Below are 26,260 nucleotides of genomic sequence, written 5' to 3' on the forward strand. Positions count from 1 at the left end.
TCAATGTAAGTATTTTACTAACATGGTAGCTTTCTGTTCTCTCAATTCTCTAAGAAAATTAAAATTCTGTTCAAAGGGATTAATTGTAAAAAATTTACAAGACAAAGAAAACTTTAGAGCTTTTTTGCTAAGAAAACATAATCAAGAATGCATAAATCTCCTAAGATGTTAGAATAACCTTTAAATAAGCATAAAGTTTTTTTTTTTTTTAACAGCTAAAAAAAAAAGTGGCACACATGTTATACTCATTTACCTTCTTCCTCAAATAAATCACTTTATTAGCTGGTATAAAACAGGTCAGACATTACCACAATAAATAAATATGTTTGGCAAAGAACGTCTGTATGGCTCCTAAATCAATCAATCAACCCATTACACACTGGTAAAATATTAGGCTAAAATAAAATGTCCAAGGCAAAAAAGAAAAAAAAAAAAAGGAAGAAAAAAAAAGTTGACATTTAGCTTGATATCAAGTTCTATTTTGATCTGTGCTTCCTTCAAGTCATAAAATCAAAAGGCCATTCAGCACCTTTAAAATACCCATCTGGCTCCAGTCTTCCTCTCTGTCCTCATTCCATACCACTTCTCTTAGCATTCATTAGGTTCCAGTCACTTTGCCCTCTATCTTTTCTTCAGACAAGCTCACTATTGATCCAAGGGCTTTGCATATGATATTCCCTCTACCTGAAAAGTTCCTCAACACATTTCTGTGTGGTGGACTCCCACTAATCATTCAGGTCCCAGCTTAACTGTCACCTTCTCGGGGGAGCTTCTCTGACTCTTCAACTGAAAAGTATACCTCCCTGCACCATGCCACACACACATACTCTCTATATACCATTACTCTGTTTAACTGTCTTAATACCATTTATCACTATTTGAAATTGTTATATTTAATTTCACTTTTATTTCCCATCTCTATGTGAGCTCTCTGAGAGCAGGGACTTTGTCTTTTCCATAGTGATAGCCCCAGTGCCATGAACAAAGCCTAACATATAGTAGATGCTAAATAAGTATTTGCTAAATGACAAATGTCCAAAATCATGTGTATCACTTGGGAATAATATGTCAGCTAGAGATAACAGAAAATCTAAAATTATTTTGCTTTGAACATCTTTTGACTTTAACTCTTCTAAAATCCATACTGTGAAAGAAATGGTCAAATTTTCTTTTTTTTTAAAAAACAATCTAAGAATATGTTTTTAAAACATATTCTATCATATTTCTAAGAAAACAAATTCTTATATACACTAATTGGTATTTAAACATACTATTTAAAATATTTACCAAAGAAGTAAGCTATTTCTTCAAAATAGCTGGGTTTTGTAGGATTACTAGCATACCTGTAGTACAGATCTACTGGTGTCAGGAAAGGGATCTCCTAATATCATGCTTCAGGTAGAAATGTAAGTGATGGAGTAAAGACAAATACATTGTGTACCATGCCTGAAGAAAAAGTGCCTAAGTCTATTTTAGAATATATATTTCACAAAAGAATATAAAAGTGCACTTTGTGTGGAAAAATAGTTGATCAAAAAGTAGAAGCACTATGCAAACTGCATTACTTTTAGAATTTTTCAGAACACCAAGAAAAACTATAGCATCACGTAATTACAAATGGCTTGTTAAAAACTGTTATTTTTTTTAAAAAATGGAAATTCTAATATTAAACCAAAATTAAGAAAACCTCTAATTGTAAATATAGCTAAAGTATGTCACAGTAATAAAAAGCTTTATTGGGTACTTCTATTAAAGACTCCAAATTACCATAATAAGAAAAAGCAATATGTTCCATCTAAATCAACACAGAAAACTAATTTCTGACTTTTACTTAATATGCCCCTAACTTAGCTGACTAAAAACATATATTAAATACAGTTGAGGAAAAGGAATATCCTATAGCCAAAATAGTAATCTGCAATTTAATCAAAACACACTGATACGCTGTAACAGACCACAATCAAAAAAATATAATAGACCGCTGTTCTCTTAAGTTCTTTAAAATATGCATGAATATTGAAAATAAAAACTATAACCTCGTTTAGTGAACTTTCCAACATACACAGATGACAACTATAACATAAAGGAGAAGGAAAAAGAGACTTATACAGTTGTGAGGCTACTATAGTTCACTTAAAGTGGTACAAAATTAACTCTAAGTAGCTGAAAGATTTGCGATGTATATTGTAATCCCAAAAACAATCAAGTGAACAACCTAACACTTCACCTTAAAGAACTAGAAAAACAAGAACAATCCAAACCTAAAGTTAGCAGACAGAAAGAAAACATAAATATCAGAGCAGAACTTAATGAAATAGAAACCCAAAAAACAATACAAAAGATCAATGAATCAAAAAGTTGGTTTTTTGAAAAGATAAATAAAATTGACAAACCATTAGTATGGCTAACAAAAAAAAAGAAGAGAGAAGATTCAAATAACAAAAATTAGAAATGAAAAAGGCGATATTACAACTGATTCATCTGAAATACAAGGAATCATTCGAGACTACTATAAACAACTATATGCCAACAAATTTGAAAATCTGGAGGAAATGGATAAATTTCTGGACACACACAAGCTCCCAAAACTGAGCCATGAAGACGTAGAAAATCTGAACAGACAAATAACAATAAAGGAGATTGAAGCTGTTATCAGAAGGCTCCCAACAAAGAAAAGCCCAGGACCAGATGGATTCACAGCAGAATTTTACCAAACATTCAAAGAGGAATTAATACTGAATCTTTACAAACTATTTTAAAAGATTGAAATAGACGTAAATCTCCTAAACTCATTCTATGAAACAAACATCATCCTGATACCAAAACCAGGTAAAGATATAACCAAAAAAGAAAACTACAGGCCGATATCCTTGATGAATATAGATGCAAGAATCCTCACTAAAATACTTGCAAACAGAATACAGCAACACATACGGAAAATTATTCACCACAATAAAGTGGGATTCATACCGGGGATGGAAGGTTGGTTCAACATACGCAAATCAATAAATGTGATACACCATATTAATAAAATCAAACACAAGGAACATGTGATCATCTCTATAGATGCTGAAAAAGCATTAGATAAAATTCAACACTCATTCATGACAAAGACCCTCTATAAGTTAGGTATAGAGGGAAAGTATCTCAACATAATTAAAGCCATATATGATAAACCCACTGCCAATATCATCCTGAATGGGCAAAAGCTGAAAGCTTTTCTTTTAAGAACAGAAACTAGACAAGGATGCCCACTCTCACCACTCCTATTCAACATAGTGTTGGAAGTACTAGCCAGAGCAATCAGAGAAGAGAAGGAAATAAAGGGCATCCAGATTGGAAAAGATGAAGTCAAACTGTCCCTGTTTGCAGATGACATGATCCTATATATCGAACAGCCTAAAGCCTCTACAAAACAACTCTTGGAGTTGATAAATGATTTCAGCACAGTAGCAGGATACAAAATCAACACACAAAAATCAGTAGCATTTCTATTCTCCAATAGTGAACATGCAGAAAGAGAAATCAAGAAAGCCAGCCTATTTACAATAGCCACCAAAAAATAAAATAAAATCCTTAAGAATTGAGTTAACCAAGGATGTGAAAAATCTCTATAATGAGAACTACAAACCACTGCTGAGAGAAATTAGAGAGGATACAGGAAGGCGGAAAGATATCCCATGCTCTTGGATTAGAAGAATCAACATAGTGAAAATGTCCATGCTACCCAAAGTGATATACAAATTCAATGCAATCCCCATCAAAATTCCAATGACATTTTTCTCAGAAAAGGAAAGAAGTATCCACACATTAATATGGAATAACAAAAGACCATGCATAGCCAAAGCAAGGCGGAGCAAAAAAAATAAAGCTGGAGACATAACACTACCTGACGTTAAACTATACTACAAAGCTATAATAACCAAAAGAGTATGGTACTGGCATAAAAACAGACACACTGACCAATGGAATAGAATAGAGAATCCAGAAAGCAACCCACACACCTACAGCCATCTGATCTTTGACAAAGGCACCTAGCCTATACACTGGGGAAGAGACTGCCTCTTTAGCAAATGGTGCTGGGATAACTGGATATCAATATGCAGGAGAATGAAACTAGACCCATACCTTTCACCATACACTAAAGTCAACTCAAAATGGATTAAAGAATTAAATATAAACCCTGAAACAATAAAACTTCTTAAAGAAAACATAGGAGAGACACTTCAGGAAGTAGGACTGGACACAGACTTCATGATTACGACCCCAAAAGCACAGGCAACCAAGGGAAAAATAAACAAATGGAATTATATCAAACTAAAGAGCTTCTGCACAGCAAAAGAAACAATTAACAGAGTTAAAAGACAACCAATAGAGTGGGAGAAAATATTTGCAAAATATACATCTGACAAAGGATTAATATCCAGAATATATAAGGAACTCAAACAACTTTATAAGAAAAATCAAGCAACCCAATTAAAAAATGGGCAAAAGAGCTAAGTAGGCATTTCCCAAAGGAAGATATACAAATGGCCAACGGACGTATGAAAAAATGCTCAACATCACTCAGCATCCGGGAAATGCAAATCAAAACCACACTGAGATACCATCTCACCCCAGTTAGGATGGCTAAAATCCAAAAGACTCTGACCAATAAATGCTGGCAAGGTTGCGGAGAAAAAGGAACTCTCATATATTGTTGGTGGGATTGCAAAATGGTGCAGCCTCTATGGAAAATGGTATGGAGTTTCCTCAAACAATTGCAGATAGATCTACCATATGACCCAGCTATCCCACTGTTGGGAATATACCCAGAGGAATGGAAATCATCAAGTGGAAGGTATACCTGTTCCCCAATGTTCACTGCAGCACTCTTTACAATAGCCAAGAGTTGGAACCAGCCCAAATGTCCATCATTGGATGAGTGGATATGGAAAATGTGGTATATCTACACAATGGAATACTACTCAGCTATAAAAACGAATGAAATACTGCCATTTGCAACAACATGGTTGGACCTTGAGAGAATTATATTATGTGAAACAAGTCAGGCACAGAAAGAGAAATACCACATGTTCTCACTTATTGGTGGGAGCTAAAAATAAATAAATAAATTCACACACACACACACACACACATACACACACACACACACACACACGAAAAAAAAAAACTGCGGGGCGGTGGAGGGGGGACGAAGACATAACAACTACAGTTCCTTGATGTTGATACGACAAGCAAACAGAAAGGACATTGTTGAGTGGGAGGGAGGAAAGGGAGGAGGGACAGAGGTTTCGGTAATGGGTCACAATAATCAACCACATTGTATATCGACAAAATAAAATTTAAAAAAATAAAGTAAAAAATATAGATAAACTTAAATGGAGTATTAAAAAAGTAAAATAATGCAAAAGAAGGTGGAAAGGGGAAATAGAAAAACAAAACACAGCAGAGCTAAATTCAAACCAATCAGTTGTTACATTAAATATAAATGGCCTAAATATATCATTAAAAGACAAAAATTTTCACAATGTTTAAAGAAAAAAACAAAGCCCAATTACACGCTGTCTATAAGAAACACACTTTAAATATAATGATATAGACTGGTTAAAAATAAAAAGATGTAAAAGTACATGCTTTGTAATCAGTAAGCATAGGAAAGCAAATGTATATTATATTATTATTAAACAGATTATACTACAGGGTATGACCAGAAATTAAAAATGAGCATTTTATAAGATAAGAGTAGCTATTAATGAGGAAGACAATAATTCTACATGGGTATGAACCTTATAATACAGCCTAAAAATACATGTAGAGAAAACTGATAGAACTAAAGGGATAAGGAGACTAACCTACAATCACAGTTGGAGATTTTAATGCCCATCCCTTGATAGTTAATAGAACAACTTAGAAAAATAATCACTAAATATACATGTACAAAATCAAAGTAATACTATAAACTACCTTGAACTACGGATATTTATAGAACACTATACACAAAAATGCACAAGAACAGTCACCAAGATAGACTACATGAGAAGCCATAAAACAAGTCCCAGTTAGTATCAAAAGACTGAAATTGTACAGGATATTTTCTCTGACAATGGAATGAAATTAGAAATCAACAGCAATAAGATATTTAGAACAGCCCCCAAATATTTGGAAATTAGCAACATACTTCCAAATAACCCATGGGTTAAGAAGTTCCCAGAACTATAATTTCTGCATCTCGCTAGAACGCTACCTTCCATCCCACACGTCTTTCTTACCTCTTACTCTAATACACCATCAAGAGTGGGAGATCTATGTTCTCTCCTCTTAATGTGAGTGGTCTTCTAATTAATGAGGAAATAAACAAATCACTTAAATAATCATGTAGTTGTTACAGTAATAAGATCCAAGGAAGGTCCCAGCTAATATCTAGCATTAACTGCCAGATATGTGAATGAGCCTTCAGATGATTCCAGTCCCTAGAAGTCAAGAGTCACAACCCGCCTTCAAGTTTTCCCGGCATATAATAAAACAGAATCAAGTCATCACCAATGTGCCCTTTATGAATTAACCTACAAAATCTGTGACCATAATAAAACTGTTATTTGGGGTGGTCTGTTACACAAGAATAATAATGGGAACATGAAGGAGATTAGAAAATATTTTAAAATAAATAATAATTAAAAAAAGAGAAAAATAGTGAGATTTAGCTAAAGCAATGATTAGTGAGAAATTTATAACCTTTAATGTTTACAGTAGGAAATAAGAAATATGAAGGTACTTTAAAAAGTTCATGAAAAAAACATAATTAAAAGACAATAGGAATCTTTCCACAAACTTTTTGAAGTACCCTCTTATAAGACTAGGTATAAATGAAGTAGAAAACAAACAAATAAGAAAGAAAATAACAAAGCCAAAGTTCAGTCTATGAAAAGATTAAGAAAAATAACCCCTTGGCAAGATGAACCAAGAAAAAAAAAGAGAAGATACATATAATTAATATCAGTAATGAAATAAAAGTATCAACAACAAAAATAAAAGCTTTAAAAGGAAATATCATGAACAATTTTATGCCAATAAGTTTGACAAATTATAAAATATACAAATTTCATGAGAAATACAAATTATCAAAACTGACCTCAAAATAAACAGAAATTCTGAATACCCTGGTTCTATGAAATAAATTGAATTCATTATCAAAACCGTCACACAAGAAAATTTCAGGTCCAGATGATTTCAGTAGTGACTTTTATTAAATATTTAAGGAACAAATAACACAAATGAACTCAGAAAACAGAGAAGAAAACACTTCCTAACATATTTTAAGAGACCAACATAACCCTGATAATAAAATGTTTCACAGACATTAAAGAAAATCACAGATCAATATTCCTCATGGATAGAGACATAAAATTCCTTACCAAAATGATAGCAAATCAAACTCAACAACATATGGCCAAAGGGCTTTATCCCAGGAATGTAAGGTTGGCTTAACATTCAAAAATCCATCAATATAATTTCCCATGTTAACAGAATGGAAAAATAAAAGCCATGATTATTTCAAAGGTCATAGAAAAGGCATTTGACCAATTCACAAAGAAAACTTTTGGCTAATTAGGCAAAGAAAGGTCCTCAATATACTAAAAAGCACATAAAAACAAACTTACAGCAAACATTATACTTAGTGAAATACTGCATGCTTTCCCTCTAAGACGACACAGGAAAGAGGTCCTCCCTTCTATTCAACATTGTACTGGAAGTTCAAACAAGTGCAATAAGGCAAGACCATGAAATAAAAGGCGTAAGGATTGGAAAGGAAAAAGTAATACTGCCTTTATTCACAGAGGATATAACTATTTACAAAAAAATCAGAAGGAATATACTAAATTACTAGGAATAAGTGAATTTAGGAAGATAGGCTGCAAGAACAAGATACAAAAACAAAATTTATTTCTATGTACTAGCAACAAACAATACGGAAATTAAATTTATAAAAATTCCATTTACAATAACATAAATAAACAAAGAACATGTGAATAAATTTAGCAAAAGACCTCTACACTGAAAACTTCAAATCATGGCTGAAAGAAATTAATAAAGGTCTAAATAAATGGTGCGACATACTATGTGCATGTATTGAAAGATATCAATTTTCTCTAAATTAAACTGTAGATTCCATACAATTCTAATCAAAATCCAAACAGGTGTTTTGTAAAAGTAGATTCTAAAATTTATATTTAACTACAAATAAACTAGATCAAATGATCAAAACTTACACCACTTGATTTCAAAATGTCCTATAAAGCTATACTAATTAAAACAGTTTTGTACTAGCATAACAGTTAGACAAACAAACCAATGAAAACAATAGAATCTAGATAAGTATCATTCAGTGAGAAATTGGTAAAGGACCGCAAAAAATGATTACATTGTGTAATCTCAAATATACTAATTATCCTGATTTGAGCATCACATATTGCACACGGGAACTGATATTCAATGCTGTAACCTACAGATAGATACAATCAATTATGTTTCAATTAAAAAAAAAAAAAGAGCTCTGTATGGCAAAACAAAAACAAACAAAAAATACTATGTTAAGTAGAAGAAGCCAGACACAAGAGATTAAATGATTCCATTTCACTGAAATTCAAGAACAGGAAAAACTGTGTTATAGTGACAGAAACCAGAACAATGGTAGCCTATATAAGACAGCAATTGACTGGCAGAGGCAACAAGGAAACTTTCGAGGGTGATGGGCACATTTTCTGTCTTAAATGAGGCTGTTAACTAGGTGTATATGTTCACCAAAATTCACTAAAATACTTTTGTATTTCACTGCACATTTTACTTTTAAAGACACATATTAGGACTTACATCTACAAGATGTCATCAAGAAAGTGAAAATGAAAACCACAAACAAAGAGAAGACGTTTGAATAAATATGTCCAACAACAACAGTAAACTGTATCAAAAAAAAAAACAGAGAGCTCAAACAAATCAATAAGAAAAAGATGACCAAAATAAAAGCATGGAAAAACTATTTGAATGGGAATTTCTTCTGAGGGTATCTAAATGCTCAATAAGAATATGGAACAGTGTGCAACATCATTAATCTCAGAGAAACACAAATTAAAAGCACAATGAGATACCACTACGCATACACTAGACTGGTTAAAATTAAAGACTGACAATGAACAGTGTTCAGGTGGATTTGAGACAAATGGAACTCTCAAACACTGCTGATGAGAGTACATAAATTGTTATAATCTCTCTGGAAATATGTTTGTCATTATGTACCAAAGCTAATAAAGCTTAACCTGCTTTTACATTTCATTTTCATTCATTTCCCTAAATATCTGGCTTGGGTAAAGTCACATAATAGTAAAGTAGTAAATTGAATTATGTCCCCACAAAACTCACTGGAGCTTGAATTGTGTCCCCCAAGTTTTATGTATCAGAAACTTAGCCCCACTATGATTGTTAAGAGGGTGGGAAATCCTGTTGTGATTATTGAAAGGTGGGGTCTTGAAGAGGTGGTTAGATTGTAGGACTGCGCTGTAGTGCATGGATTAAAAACAGTGGTCAGGGGCGTGGTTTGGGGGGCTTTAAAAGGAGAGGAAAGTCTGTCTTTCTCTGCTTCCACCATCTTGCAATGTGAGACTTGTGGGTCACTGTGGCCACCACTAGATAGACTTGGACTTCCCAGTCTCAGCAATTGTAAGCAATAGATTTTATTTTTCTTTATAAATCACCCAGTTTCAGGTATTTTGTTATAAGCAACAAAAACGGACTAATACCATAAGGTTGTTACAATGATGGAACTAACAAGCCATTTAATTCTGCATACCAAATAGATGGCATCAATGGAAAGATTTGAAAGCCAAGTGATATCTCTGGTATACCCTGGTAGGAATAAAATAGATAGTTGATGAAATATGGTATAGAAAAACTTAATGATTCACAAGGAATCAAAGAAAAAACAGGCGTGTGCTGCAAAATGCTGAAGCATAAAATCTTGATAAACTTTTAAAAAGGCTTTTGAAGTTGACTTTTATCAAGTACCAGTTACATTAAAAAGAGTGAGAGTTACAAAATATCTACCACATGGTTCCTTCTGATGCTAGTGGAAAGACAGCAAGCAAGGCAGATGACACAGGAGTCTTCCCTAGGAGCAGCAGCTATCTTCATGCTCCCAGATAAAGCCGCATTGTGCCACAAAGGCAAGCCAGTAAATCTACGCCCAGACTCCTGGCCTAAACAGAGGAAACTGGTAGGAACAACAGTCAGAAGTCTTCAAACAGTAGGCTATGAACGCAAATTATTCTAATAAAATACTATCAAACAGCATTTTAAAATTTGGGAAACAAGTTAAAAACTATAGGCTTAATGACACTTCAGGCCTCCTCAAATTGAGACTCATCAGTTAACAGTGATCCGTGATGCTTTACACACCACAACTAATTAATCTCATGCTTACTGTGGATTAACTCTAAAATGAACAACTGCAAACCCTTAGGAACAACAATTCTTAGGTTATTTAACACAACAAAACATGCTTTTTAAAAATTCACAGGCATAAATCATTACGCAGTTAAAATATTAGTATTACATATAAATATCCACATTTTCTCATTCCTACTAGAGTATTTTAAATTATAACAATAAACAAATCGTGCAAGATATTTATTCAATATTCGCTAAAGGTCTTCTATTTATTAGGTTCTTTGCTAAGTGCTTAGGGATTCTGTATATCTAAGTGTCTGTAGAGACACAAAGGTGAATACGATATAAACTGCTCTAGAAATCAGTACAGGACAAGGTGGAAAAAATCAGCTAATTACAATACAATATACTAATACATATTATCTCTCTTAACTGACCTCCACTTAACTGCCTCATAGGGTTAACCAAAGCTGTCTTATTCCATGTCTGATGCTCATGGCAGGCTAAATGTTTTTGATGAAGAGACTTCATTCTAGAGCACCCTCATACTTGTGCTCCTACAAGTTGAGCTTTATGTTTTTTATGCTTACCATGTCAACTAAGTTTGTTCCCAAAATTGTTTATGCCAGTTTTATTTTCTATTGCAAGTAAATAATTTAATATTTAAAGTAATGTATTGTAAACTTTTTGCACTTTAACAAAAAGTGAAAGCTTGAGTAAATCACAAGTATTGCACACTTAAGTAAATATGATGATTTGATCTAGAACAGTGGCTCCCAACATACTGTATATGGGAGCTCCTTTTGAGAGCTGTCCAAAATGGTAGCCCCTAACCACATGTAGCTATCAAGCACTTAAAATGTAGCTAGTGCAACTTTGGGAACTGAATTTTTAATAGTATTTAATTTAAATTTAATTAATTAGCATCCAAATTGAGATGTGCTGTACATGTAAAACATACCAGTTTTCAAAGATTTAGTATGAAAAAAAGAATGCATAATATCACTTTAATAATTTCATATTGATTACATGTTGAAATGATAATATTTTGGATATATTGGGTTTGGGTTAAACAAAATATATTACAAAAAGTAATTTCACCTGTTTCTTCTTCCTTTCTTTAATGTGATGCCAAGAAAATCTAAGTTTATATACACAGCTCATATTACATTCCTATTGGTTAGCACGTTCTAACATGTTTGATGATCTCTCCAAACAACTATTGATTATGAAAACATATATCAAAAAGTGTCTACAAATTCAGTGAATCAGTTCAATGATTTTATATTTTACTAAATCACAACAGCACTCACAAATAATGCTTACTGCACATGGAGATTTTTGGACTCTTTAAAATGTATCTCTAGCCTGAAGTTTGAGAAACACTGATCTAAAATTCATATCGCAATTGGTGGTGTCATAAAACTCAAAAGATAAAAAATATTAATTCCTATAATGTTTCCAATGGTCTTCCCTATGATTTATCAGACAATTATATTTATATTCAGGCAGAAATGATCTTACCTTTTCCCCACAGAAATACCACTATTTTTCTCCCTCCCAACTTCATCCATCCTAAAAACCAACAGCAACTAGATCTTTTGACATTTTCAAAAACATACAATTTTTACAGTACAAAAATAACCCATCGGTGATCAGGTCTCTTATCTGTACTACCAAACTTTTAAACTGTCCTAAAATTACATTAAAACGGTAACTTTTTGAATCTTCAATCTTACATTATCTTTTTATTTACCTCTTTCAATTCTATCAACTGAGGTAAGCAAATTCCGATTAGTGCATATGAAAACATTCTTGAAACTGTGGTTCTGTTTCTCCCTAATACTAAGTTAACAGAAAAATAAAGCAAAGCATTTGCATAAGCACATAGTGTGCTTAATAAGAATAAATCAAGAACAGATAATAAGAAATCGTATTGGTCCATAGCTAGGCATATTATTTCACTTACACAAAAATATCTGCAAACCCTGGTTTAAAGCATGTGCTCAGAGTAAGACTGTGCAGATGCTAATTTATTTATAAAAAGCAGTTTGACTTAAAAACTATAACAGTCTTATTATTGCGAATTTTGTTAAAAACACCTACAGAAAAGTAGTCAATTCCATTTTCCTATTCTGGTTTACTGATTCAAAAAGCATAATATTATTTCTAAATAATCCTTTTAAATGTGGAAAGAATGTCATAAAACTCTTTTCCAGAGATTATGAACTCTGTTTTAACTAAATTATTAGGAAGATTATAACTGAAGTTATTAAGTTTCCTTTTGGGGTAAATGAGGAGAAGAGAGTTTGAAAGATGAGCAATCTGCAAGGCCAGAGGAGTGGAGTCTCATAGGCCATGCTTGGAATACAGTTTAAACTCAGAGCTTCAGGGAATGCTTTACAGAGAGGGAATAAACTACTCACCTGGAAAAACTTGGCTTAATAGTGTAACTGCAATAAACAATACATTCTGGAAAAAAAGTACCCTAATTTACCTTAAATACAGAATTAATCTTAAAAAACATTTAGTTGGCAAATCTACTTATACATTTTATGCCACAGAGTTATACTGAGCAGTGAGATATATTGCTGCATACCTGGGAGGAGCTGTTGGATAAATAATTTTTATGTGTTGGAATGTTAAATCTTGATTTAAAACTTGCTTGATCCATGTTCTCAGTCCTTGTCCAGAATCACCTGATGAATCATAAAATCTACATTAAGACAAACATTTTAATAATACAATGCATTTAAAAGCAGTCTGTAACTTTCATATCACACCAGGATTGAAATAAGGGGAAAAATTTTCTATACATAAAAATAACTGTATAGAAACCAATTTATCACTATGAATTAGTTAACAGGCACCAGTAACAAGCAATAATTTTGATTATTTTACCTAGGCTTTCCAATGATCACTTTAAAGACCTTGTTTAAGCTTGAGTTACAAGAATCCTCATTTGTTTAGTTTAATAGCAACAAATAGTGATTTTTTTTTTTTTTAATTTTTTGTATCTATAACTGATTTTTAACACTGTCATCTCTTTTTTTCTTTTTTGGTGGCAGGCCAGTATGGGGATATGAACCCTGGACTTGGGTGTTACCAGCACCACTCTCTCAAGTGAGCAACCAGCTAGGCCTTATCATTTCTTATCTTACTCTTAAAAGTAATAAATTTCTAAAGTTATTGTTAAACTTTTGTAGTTGGAGCAACCTAATACAATTTTCTTGGTTAGAACAATAATAATCCTTCAAAAGGGGTACTCAGCATACTTTTGTTTTTAACTTAAAGAAATCAGAATTTAAGTTTGATAACATGTTTACATGATCTAAAATAATGTTTATATACTCTAAGGCTGAAAAATAACCAAAAATCATGCAAAAATTAATTTTTGCATATGTGCAGCAAAAAAAAAAAAAAGAAAGAAAGGAAATATAGGTCCATCCTATGTAGTGCTGAAGAAGAAATTTTAAAGGTCATAACTTAAATTTTTAATCAATAATTCATGAAGACATCAATTCAAGAACTGTCTATCAAATACCTCTTAATGTGCCAGGCACTGTGCTCACTGCTACAGAGGCGGTGAGGGGGAGGTGACGGGGGATAGAGTCCCTAAGCTCCAGAATTGCATAGTTTATATGAGAAACAGACATTAGTCAAACAATCACACAAATAAATGTGAAAGACAAATGTAACTGCTGCAAAGATGAGACACTTGGTGCTTCAATGGTTTATTATATGCAGAACTGACCTAGTTAAGTAGTTCAGTCATAATTTCACTATAATATAAGCTCCACATGGCAAGGTTCATTTTGTGTTTTATCCACTGTGTAATTTGTTCACCTGCTGCCTAGAAAAGGACTGACCCAAACTGGGCATCCAACAGACAGCTGCTGAATGGTGTGAGCTAAAATCTACAGGATGCGAGAAGAGATGTGCAGAAAGAAAAAGCATCTCAGGCAGAGGAAAGGGCAGGTGCTAAGACTCTGGACAGGAGAGATCAGTATGCACCTAAGAACTGAAGGGAGAGAACAAGAAGAAGGCCAGTGGCTGCAATACGAGTTTGGAGAAACTGTAGGAATCCAACAAATCCTAAGAGCATGGAGAAGGCACAAGTACTTTTGACCAAAAAGTGGCACCATTCTAAAGGATCACTCTGGAAGCTGTGTGAAGACAGAACTGAAGGGGGATGAAAGTAAACGTGGGGAGATCATTTAGGTGACAGATGTTTAGACTAGGGTGGTAAAAGTATAAACAGAAATAAATAATAGAGATATTTAGCAGGTAAAATTAACAGAAATTGGCCAGTAGATTACTTATGAGGGTCAATGGTGAAAGGTTTCAGGGATGTCTGCTAGGTTTTTGGCCAGAGTAACTGGTGAACAACAGTCTATATACAGAGACAGGAAACACACAAAGGAACAGGTCTATACACGCTGAGTGTGAGGTACCTCTTTATAATGCGTACAAGCTCTTACAGAAGGGACTGGATGAGCAACAAACCATGACCAGCTGAAGGGAAGGACAAAATCCAGCCTAACATCCTTAAGGACCATGAACTAAGAATGGGTTTTACATTATTAAAGAGTTATTAAAAAAAAGAAAAGGGAAAAATAAGTGAAGGAGACCTACTGTGGCCTGCAAAGCCTAAAAAGGTTTACTATCTGACCATTTACGGAAAAAGTTTGCCAACATTTAACACTACCAGTATGCCAGTACCTCTCGGATATCCTCTCCTACTCTTCACTCCAGATACGGTAGCCTTAGTGTAGTTCCTTGAACATGTTGTGTCAGGGAATCTACCTCAGGGCCTTTGCTTAGCTTTTTCCTGGTCTGGAAGTGACTAACCTAATATCCACATGAAGCACTCACCGAAGTGTAGCTCCTGAAGTGCCATCTTCAGTGAAGCTTACCCTAACCACCTTATTTAACATTGTAACTCCTCCCTCCCCTATTCCCCTTATCTTGCTTTCTTTTTTTCTATAGAACTTACTACCTCTACTATATTATTTATCTCTTCCACTAGAATGTAAGCTCCATAAGCAGGGATTTTTGTTTGTTTTATTCACTGCTGTATGCTCAGAGCCTAGAAGAGTACCTTGCACATAGTGGCCATACAATATATTTCTTGAAAGAAAGGATCAGTGAATGAATGTCTATCAGGTAGTTGGATAAACAATGTCTGCAACTCAAAAGAAGCCTAAAATGGGGACACCCATTTGCACAAGTTTATAGGTAAAAATAGAATCTATGGGATTGTATAGAGGTCAGCCTGGGCAGAAAAGTGTAGAGTGAGAAAAGGACCAAAGACCAAATGTTGAGGAACCCCATCATTAACTGCCATACAGAGGAGGATGAGTCTGCAAAAGAAACCAGAAGGAGCAAATAGAGGTAGAAAGACAATCAGGAGAGGATTTCAAGAGGAAAGCTGAATGTTGCTGACATGTCAAAAGAGAGGAAGACTGGAAAATGTCCATTTCATTTAGCAACACAGAGGTTACCAGTGACTTTAGCAAGAACCAACTCACTCGACTGGCTGAGACTTACTATATGGGAAGAAGGCCATTAACACATATATGGTTTGGGCTTTCATGAACCTTATAGTGTGGAATACAGACATTAAATTAGGTAATTACAAGTATGATGAATACCACTGAAAAGAGAGCCACAGTGTCCTACCGGAGCAAATAATAGAGCGAATTAATCTAATGTGGGAGACTGAACAAAGCTAATTAAACTGTCATGTATTTTTACCATCCTAAAAGGCACTTCTTGTGCCCGCCCCGTGGCTCACTCGGGAGAGTGCAGCGCTGGTAGCGCCGAGGCCGCGGGTTCGGATCCTATATAAGGATGGCCGGTGCGTCCGCTCACTGGCTGAGCGTGGTGTGGACGACACCGTGCGGAGGGTTATGACCCCCTTACCGGTCAAAAAAAAAAAAAAAAAAAAAAAGGCACTTCTTTAGTATTTTAATGGTAGGAAAGGCTCAAATTAAGTTGGCTACATATACGTTACATACGTGTATGTTCTTCTATGGCTGCTATATCCTAGAAGGAATCTCAAGCTTTTACAATTTTTTTTTTTTTAAAAACAAAATCTGTCTCTAAACACTTTTTCAGCCTTGAAAAGTAGAACTGAATGCAAGACAACATCCATTCACAATGTCCACTTTTTAAAAAAGCCAGCACCTTATTCCAAGAGTATGGTAAAACGGTTATAATTGGTTTGCTCATTTTTGGATTAACTAGAAGTCAAACATCTCCTATAGCATTACTACATATATTAAAGTCTAATGTAAAATCATTAGCCTCTAACCTGGGTGATAAAGACCTACTCCCAATAAGAGTTTTATTTACTTCAATGGAGATTTAAATATATAGGAATCACATTATAGTTGTATACTTGGCAGAATTCTTTGGATAAATTCTTTGTCCAAAGTACAATGGGAAATAATTTATATACAACATTTGACTCTGGGTTTCAGAGACATGCCCTCACAGGTTATAAAAATGTGAGTAATTTAAATTGAAAGGAGTAAGGACAGTTATTTGAAGCAAGTGGTCTAGGAAAAAAAGACGATCTAGATCTTCCTTAAAATATTGTGAATTAATTATTTATGAGAAGAGGTATAGTATTGGGGAATTTCTGGGTACTTATGTAAATGAACACCCTTGGGGCCCTGAATAGTACCACTGGTCTCCTGGTTATAAAGCCCTGCTATCATCTTGGACCCTTCACCTTCTAAATATATGTCAAGTCTTACTCTTTAAACACCATTGGCCCTTTTCTTCCCCATTCCCAAAATGATACATCTCAGTTCAGTGTTATTCACCTTATCTCATCAGGGCACTGATTTTTGCAGTTAAATTCAAATACCAATTCCACCACCACTCACAGTAATAGCCAGGTTACCTTGGACAGCTGTTGAACCTATTTGGCCTAACTCTCAAAATAAAAAGAAAACTTCCCACAACTGTACACTTCCAGGTCTCTATCTGTACCTTTCCAATTGCTTTAACTATCCAATCACCATCCCCTTTAAGCTTACACATGTCTTAGCTCAAAGACCCCTTGCTCTGAAAAATCTGACAAACTCTTTATCTTCCTTAATAATAATGCCTAACCACAATTTTTTGTTTTTTGGTTTTCTTCCTCTTACAATTCACTTGGCAGCAAATCACGCACCATCTTGTGATCTCCCATGCACTGCTGACTCAAACTAATTGAACTGTTTTTGTTTTTAACTTTAGGTAGGCCCCCTGAGGACACCGGCTGCATCTCATTTCTTTAAAAAAAAAAAAAAAAAAGACATTTCCTGAGAACTTGCCCTGGGCCAAGCACTGGGGGTGCAAAGATTAAAACAGGGGACCTTACTCTTGAGAAGCTCACAATCCAGTGGAGAAGACAGACATAAATAATCACAGATGACTCTAAGAAACGCTATACAGAATTAAGTACATGTTAGTAAGGGCAGGCAGTAGAAGGAGAGCATGTGCCCCTGGGACTCACAGTAGACTCTGTGCTGTTTCTAGGAGGCTACGACAGAGGGAGGAAAAGAGGAAAGAAGGGAGAGCAGGAAAAAGTAAAGGCAGAGAAGGACCTCCAGCCCTAGCACAGTGCCTCACAGAGAGGAGAGACTCAGTAAACGTTATGTAAGTTAACTGGGAGTCTCGATTGTCCACATTAGCACGGGAGCCTGGATTATTTGCAATGGCAAATCATCTGCTGGGTTTGAATATTCAAATCACTAGTAGCTGGCCCTGAAAAGCACTACATAATTTATCTGTGTCTAGCAGACTTACCTTACTAACTCGCTCTGTCTAAACGTGGGGCGCGGGCTGGGGCGTTAAGGGTCGCACTAGGGAGAATGCTGTGGATGGAGGCTGGCCCACCGCGGCGGGGCACAAGGCCTGAGGCGAGGGGGTGGGCCAATGACTGCAGGACCGAAAGAGGAAGACAAGAGGGGTCTGCTGGGGAGCGGGTTACTGGGCCGAGCGGCCCCCGCCGGGGCTGGCAAGCGGAGAGCCGCCCTCTCCAGCCTAGCCGGCCCTGCTTGGGCCCGGCGCCTCCTGCACTAGGGCAACACTGTGGCAACCGAGGGGAGGATGTTTCCCAAGCTGCAGAAACCGGGACGCAAAACTGCAATCCACCTGAGCCGTGCAGGAAGATGAGAGAGGCGCTGTGCCTCCCAGCCGGCGACACCACACAGCGCTGCAGGTGCACGGAAGCCGCCGCCGCCGCCATCGCTCCTGCCACGACCGTCACTACGGCGGAGGCGCGGGGGCGCGCACGCAGGCGCGCACGCACCGCGCAGGAGCGCGCACGCGCCGCGCCGCGTCATCCTGCCTCTAGAAAGCCTTTACTACTCGTGGGTCAAGTTTGAGGCTCTTGCAGCTGTACTAAGAATTTGACTTTGCTAAGAACGGTATTTGACATGCGTTAGCCTCGCGTGGGCTTCTGTAATGGCTAATGGATATATTATATACTGGGCATTTGCTGTAGGATTTTTAACTCAGAATTACCTTCTTAATTGGAGAAATATTAGCGTTATGTTTAAAACTTAACAGAGATAACCATATTTTATCTTCCACTTTGGGAGTTGCAGAGGATGTTTGCAGCTTTTCATACACAGGGTAATCAGCCATATATAATAACGATTCCTGTTTGTCTCTAAAAAAATAGTTTACAAAGCAAATGTAATTAAATGAGATACCAATTCCCACCCATTAGGATGACTATTTTCAAAAAAGTGGAAAATAAACGTTGGTGAAGAAGTGTAGAAATTGGAACCCTTGTGCATTGCTGATGGGAATGTAAAGTGATGTAGCAGCTGTGGGAACAGTTTTGTGGTCCCTTTAACAGTTCAACATAGAATTACCATACGTTCCAACAATTCTACTTCTAGATATACATCCAAAAGAAATGAAAGCAGAGACTCAAACAGATACTTTGTACACCAATGTTCATAGCATTATTTAAAATAGCCAAATGATGGAAACAACCCAAATGCCCATCTACAGATGAATAGATAAACAAAATGTGGTGTATACATGCAATGGAATATTATTCAGCCTTAAAAAGGAATGAAATGCTGACACATGCTACAAATGGAGAAACCTTGGAAACGTTATGCTAAGTGAAATATGCCAACCACAAAAGGACAAATAGTCTATGACTCCACTTACATGAGGTATCTAGATTAGGCAAATTTATAGCCATGGAAAGCAGAATAGTGGTTACAAGGGCTAATGGAGGAAGGGGAAGATGGGAAGTTATTGTTGAATGGGTACACAGTGTCTGTTTGGGGTAAAGAGAAATTTCTGGAAATGGACGGTGGTGAGGGTCGCACCACATTGTTAATCCCATTGAAATGTACACTCAAATGGTTAAAACAGTGAATGTTATGTATTTTTTGCCACAATTATAAAAATACCAAAAAAATGAAATTATTTCCTGTATAAAATCCTACACATAAGACGCTTTTAATGCTGAGGGCTGTAGCCCCAGCAAGTGGCTCTTTCCTTATGTAAAATTCAACAAAACAATCCAGTAAAAGTTTAAGTGCTATTAACCACCAGCCTTCCATTAATTGTAGTCTGCATAACATTTAAGCAATTATAATTTATCTTTTATTTGTTCAAGGTAATCACTCTATGCCCAAGTGACTAACTTGCTTATTAGCCAGGGTTAGTTGCCAAGATAAGCTCTATGCTATCACAGTTATTCCAAAGCTTTTGATGGAGATGGTCCTACATGCCATTATTAACCAGATAAAAGAGAAACATTCAGTCATTCCTTTAAAGCCTATAGATTTGTGGCTGACAGTACTGCGAGTGAAGTCATTGAGGTGGACAGGCTGGGATTGGCGGAGCTCTGAGAGCCAAGTCAAAAAATACTCTGTCTCGGGCCGGCCTCGTGGCGAACTCGGGAGAGTGCAGCGCTTGGGAGTGCAGCAGCGCTCCCGCTGAGGGTTCGGATCTTATATAGGAATGGCCCGTGTGCTCACTGGCTGAGCGCGGTGCGGGCGACACCATGCCAAGGGTTGCGATCCCCTTACCGGTCACAAAAAGACAAAAAAAAACCAAAAAAAACAAAAAAAAACCTCTGTCTCCAGACCTGTCTCCTCCATGTGCGTTCTAGGTAACTTTCAGAAGCTGGGTAAGAAGAGGGCAGTGCTACTAGGAGAGGCCCCTTGGAAACATGCCAAGGAAGGCTTTGAGTTCTACCATCAGAACTTCATTTACTGCCAGAAAACCTTCCTGTACACTACCCCATGCTTTTGAGACAGCAAAAAAAATCAGAAACATAATTATTTAATGCATATGATTATCATTATTGTTAATAATAATAATAATAAGCAGTTGACATTCATGTGACTTACCAGGTGTGAAGTTCTGACATAAGTAAATGCCCATGAAACTCTGTACTATTACTGTCTGCTTTTGCCAGTGAGGCTAAGAGAGGTAAGACTCAAGGTCATACTGCCAAGTCATTTGTAGAGCCTGGACAAGTGTTGGGCCTGATTCCAGAGTGCAGGTTCTTAACTGTTACCCGCATTTACACATTAGCCCACAAAAATAAAGGAAGGGCATGTCCCAACTATTTTATTTCAAAAAAAAAAAACTTTTGGAATTTGGACTGTAACTCTTTAGAATTTGTATTAGGAGTTCTTGTGTTTCCTCAGCTTTCCCCAAGTCTCCTGGTGCCTAGTTCCTGGTTTGCTCCTCCAACTGGATAAGGGTAGACAGCTGAAAGTGGGAATTCTGAGTTTCACCTAGAAGTAGAGCCTTCTCCGATTCAGGATCATTAGAATGAGCCAGATTCTTCCAAACCTAATCAAAGTGCTGTTTTACTTCCTGTGATTGAAATGCTTAACTATTATTGCTCTAACTTTTATCTTTATTTATTTATAGGACAAACAGAAGGTTTTGGGTTACTATATTTAGAGATGCCATCTGGTAGGCAAACTATTGAACAAGAATGTTTTGTTCCTTTCATGTAACTGCACTACTCTGAAATGCAATTAAGTTTGTGAATGGCTATTTGCTTCTTTTATGGTGGATCTTTTGTCCTGTTGAATTTAGCTAAAAATTATCCCTGGAAGATTTTTATTCATACATCCTTTTACTCTTTGTGTATCTCCTAATTTTTTTGTTGTTGTTGTTGCTACTCGTTTTCTTTTAGCCAATCTATAAGCAACCCCTTTTGGTAGCTTTAGTTCTAAACTAAAAAAAGAGAGTAAACAAAACAAGAGCAAAAAAAAAAAAAAAAAAAAAAAGGAAAAGAAAAGAAAAGAAAAAAGCCTGTTATGCAGGGTTTAAATATTGGGATCTAAAGATATAAATGTCAAAGTCAGAGTTTAGTTCACTGTTCTGCTATGTGTTAAGAAACCCTTAAAGGCACACTTGTTGGCTTAAAAAAAAAATAGCTGAAAGTTTAGCCATTTACAGTAGTATATTTGGTATTTTCATTCGGTATTTTCAAATAACAGTTAAGTAAAATTACATTAGTCATTCAGACAGCACACAGGTAATCATTTGTTGTTTTCCTTATTCTTGAATGTCTAATTATATAGTCTCCATTGGTTGGTTATTATCTGTTAAATTATTCAAAGCGATGGAGAAACATCCCTCTGAATATACATAAACAATACATACACACGGCACAATATGTCTCAGCTTTAGGCGATTTAAAGTTTTTATAAATTAACAAAGCAAATTTAGTTATACATTCTCCTTATCCATTTATGACAGAAAAACTAGAAAAAAAAATGCTTAAAGGCCCTGAATTATTATAAAACCATAAAACTAAACTTTCTAGAAATGAGAGTATTAACTTTAATATAACCATTGCCCCAGTTCCAGTTCCAGAGACCTTACCCTTTCTCAGTTCAGTCCTTGTAGAAGCAGATATGAGAGTTCCTCTCCTCCACCCCACTCCTCCTACAAGATGCTCATGGTCCCATTCCCTTTTTAGAGCAGATGGATCACCTGGGGCATTGTGAGATGGGCTGAGGCAACGTTGGTGGTGGGGGTAGGAGGACACATAAGTTGCTCAAACACAGATTAAATACAGTCTTGGAGCATGGATAATTATCACTCTGCTGGATTATTAGCAGTCGAAGTGATCCACTCCAAAGCAGTGTGCAGGGCCTGGAGAGGACAGTGGAAGTCACTCTCTTGAGTGCAGGCTTTGTGATCAGTGCATATGCCTGGGCACCAGAACAACGTTTTTTGCATTGACACATGTCTCTTGTCTTTGTTAGGAAAGGAGTCTTTTCCCATTTGAGCACCTCCCCTGGCCAGTTCTCAAATTCCCAAGCTACAATCTGGAAACACTTCTCATTAACTTCCTCTAAGTCCACATATTAGTCTCAAGAATCCATCTTTTGATCTTCATATTTGCCTACATACTCTAGATGCTATTATTTTGTTCTTCTACAACAGATCTTAATGGCTTTTCAAATCCATAGCAAGAACTAGTGGCAACTCCTAACAAGGTTCTCTTCTCCTGAGGGCAGGAATGGCTCATTTTTAAAACCCTCCCATAAGATGAGGGGAAGTCATTGCATCCCACACATCTGTTACAAAGAAAGGAAAGATAAGCAAAAGGAGCAATTTTCCTATCAATACAGTGTGAACATGTATATTCTGCCACATTCATTTAAGAGAAGGTTATATATATACATATACACACATACATATATAGGATGAAAAGAGTACTGAAATATTGAAATGATAATAAGGAGTCTCTATTCTAGCTTCAGGGACAAGCAGCTGTGTAACATTAGGAAGGCCATTTAGTCTCATTAAACATGATTCTCCAACTGAGAACTAAAAGTACAACTTGTTAATCTCTCAAGTTCTATGATTCTAGGATCATGAAAGAGGTTAGATATGTGATATGTGGCACTTTTATAAATATGTCTCTGATATTTAATTCTTATTATAAAATTATGGTTCAAAACTATGCATAAATTTCTAGTTAGTACTATTAGAAAGAGCAGAAAATATGATCCTTCTCCTTTGTGTGGCTGAGTTTAGCGTCCTTACTCTTTGCTTTTTCCATGGTGGCTTCAAAACGGCAGGAAAAAAAAGAGTTAAAAAATCTATTTTAAAGGTAACCAGAAAATATGAAGTCAATCGTTGTAATTTAAAAAAGGAAGGACAATTTATTCTGAAGTGAACTATTTTCAGGATGTGCATGTGTGTGTGCATATCTGTATACATGTTTATTATATATGTACCTATATAAATATTATTGACCCAAATGTAAAGGTATGACAAAGGATTTTCTGTTGTTCTAACTGTACATTAAGAAAATAAAAAGGCTTTGTAAAATTCTCCTTAATTCATATTCAAAAGGTAAATTAATTTCATTCCTTTGTCTTATTATATTTTCAAAGAACTTACTTTCTTGTCAAATGATGACAAAATGTCAGTCTTTGAGAGCAGATATTTTTTGTGTAGCTTAAAAATGGATGCAAGTATATGAATCTAGAAAAGATTGAAAGCAGGGTCATGAAGAGATATTTGCACACTTATGTTCAAAGCAGCACTATTCACAATAACCAAGAGGTAGAACAACCCAATATCGACAACTGACAGATGAATAGATAAACAAAATGTGGTAAATACATATAAACAAATATTGCTCAGCCTTTAAAAGGAAGGAAATCCTGTCATGTGGTACAACATGGATGAATCTTGAAGATATTATGCTAAGTGAAATAAACCAATCACAAAAAGACAAATATTTATGATTCAATTTATATGAGATATCTGAAGTGATCAAATCCACAGAAACAGAAAGTAGATTAGTGGCTACCAGGAGCTGGAGAGAGATAAAAAAGGAAAATAGCTATTTCAGATTTGCAAGATGAAAAAGTTCTGGTGGTCTGTTACACAACGATGCGAATATACATAATGCTACTGAACAGTATGCTTAAGAATGGTTAAGATGGTAAGTTTTACATTATTGCTTTTTATTAAAATAAAAAATGATGCAAGTGACAAGAAAAGTTTAAAACAGTCATTATTTAAAATATTAATTTGTCATTCATTGTATGTTTTTATTCATATGCATTTGTTTCATTTTCATTCACAGAGGTTAGTAAAGTAAAAAAAATAAGTGGAAATAAATATCTTTATTACATACTCTTGAAAATCTGAAAACCCATACACAATTCCAAAGTAATTATAGGCAAAACTGTGAGTGATCTGTGGTGGAAGGTGCAACAGATTTGAGGTAGGAAGACCTAGGTTTAAATATACATCCTATCGTGGCTATTCCTGTGACTACTAAATTGTAATTTCCTTAGAGGCAAGAATTACTTTATCTTTGTATATTCCTGAAATACTTGGAGCAGTGTCTCCAATATTGAAATTAAGTTATGCTTTTAATTGAGTTATACTTTGAAGAAAAAGAGTAAAAAATGAGTAAACCGTACACTCCTTCTGGCATCGACTTGTCATTTCAGCACGTAGGCAGCAGCTGGCCAGAGTGGTGGACAAGCCAAGACTTGGAGAAAACCAGACAAGGGCAGGGCCAGGACCCCATATTAGCACTGGTCTTCAGCTTTGTTTGGGAAGCACAAGTTTTTGAAAAACACAAAGCCCAATATCAAGAAGTCTTGTAGTGGGAACCAAACCAAGCTAGGCCATGACCCTGAGCAAAAAGAACTAGGTCATGAGCAAGGAAAGGAAAGAGCTGTAATCCAGGAAAGCTGACAGCTTAAAATGTGGCATGAGTGATTGAAGCACAGAGGTCAGCCCAGGAAGAAGAGGCTCTGACCTGTTGCTCTGCCTCACATGTATTTGTCACCTCTCTTCCCCTGTGTGACAAAGCCACAAAAGGATTACTCAAAGCCCATTTCTTCTGAGCAGTGAGAGACCCCAAAGGGGTTAATTTCCCAGAACCCTCAACAGAGAGGCATTCCTTCTTTTTGGAATTTAACCCTGAATGGGGGTTCTCACCCTGCATTTATTCTCCAGACCATGAAGTTACAGGAAAAGAACACAGGTGGGGTTATAGTTTAACAATAGAGTCTGGTAACATCAGTGAAACAAGCAAAGTGACATTCCGTAATGCAATTTGCAAAAGGTTGAGTCGATCCACCAACAAAAGCTTGATCTTAGCAAACACTGTTTTTTCCTACAGCAATTTCCCCAGCATTTTTACATATCAGTCAAGTAACTTGTCTGTCCTTGAGCCAGCAACCTTGCATGCTACAATTCTTTATCTTACAACAGAGACTTTAGCCTGGGGAAAATTTCCTGTCTTTTGCAAGGTTAACATTTCTATATGTACTTTTAAGAAGTTAGGCTAAACCTGAAATTACAGGGCTTTGGAGGCCCTGTGAGATACATTTGCTTTATAAATATTGGTATATTCCACACTGACCTATGGCAAAGCTATTAAATGATGGGTAGGGGCTATTTCTGGTCTCATTTAAGATTTAACTTAAAGTTTTTGTACCCTCTTAAGTAAAGGGGACATCAACACACACACTGCACCACAGAGGTTTTGTGAACTCCCTAGAAATCTGTGGATCTCTGGGTGTGACTCCTCTGCTCCAAGCTTTTACACCTTGAGAGCAGCAACACGTAAAATCAATGGCCAGGTTCATTCCAGTTACTAACAAGGCAAAGCTCATGAGAGGTCCTGTGCTTTATATCTTCAATGAAATCAAAGCAGCACTGTTCACCTAGTGCTAGCTACCACGTGAGTATTGTCCAGTTCAGTTGGTAGGAGAGAAATAATCAACTTCTACAGTGGTTGTAGGGTTGGGTCACAGACCCCTCTGCCCTATCCTGTGCA

General features: G+C 35.9%; 1 protein-coding gene across 1 annotated transcript in view; it reads right to left on the reverse strand.

The window, feature by feature from the left end:
- Positions 1-18,700, reverse strand: part of LYPLAL1 (lysophospholipase like 1) — a 39,977-nt gene extending 21,277 nt beyond the window's left edge. The window contains exons 1-2 of the mRNA XM_063114692.1: positions 18,592-18,700; positions 13,040-13,139 (exon numbers count right to left, since the gene is read on the reverse strand). Of these exons, the coding sequence (XP_062970762.1) occupies positions 13,040-13,139; positions 18,592-18,685 (194 nt within the window). The 5' untranslated portion in view covers positions 18,686-18,700. The remainder of the gene's footprint in view (positions 1-13,039; positions 13,140-18,591) is intronic.
- Between the last annotated feature and the right edge of the window lie 7,560 nt (positions 18,701-26,260).

Source organism: Cynocephalus volans, chromosome 11, assembly GCF_027409185.1.
Source record: "Cynocephalus volans isolate mCynVol1 chromosome 11, mCynVol1.pri, whole genome shotgun sequence".
Classification (NCBI taxonomy): Eukaryota; Metazoa; Chordata; class Mammalia; order Dermoptera; family Cynocephalidae; genus Cynocephalus; species Cynocephalus volans.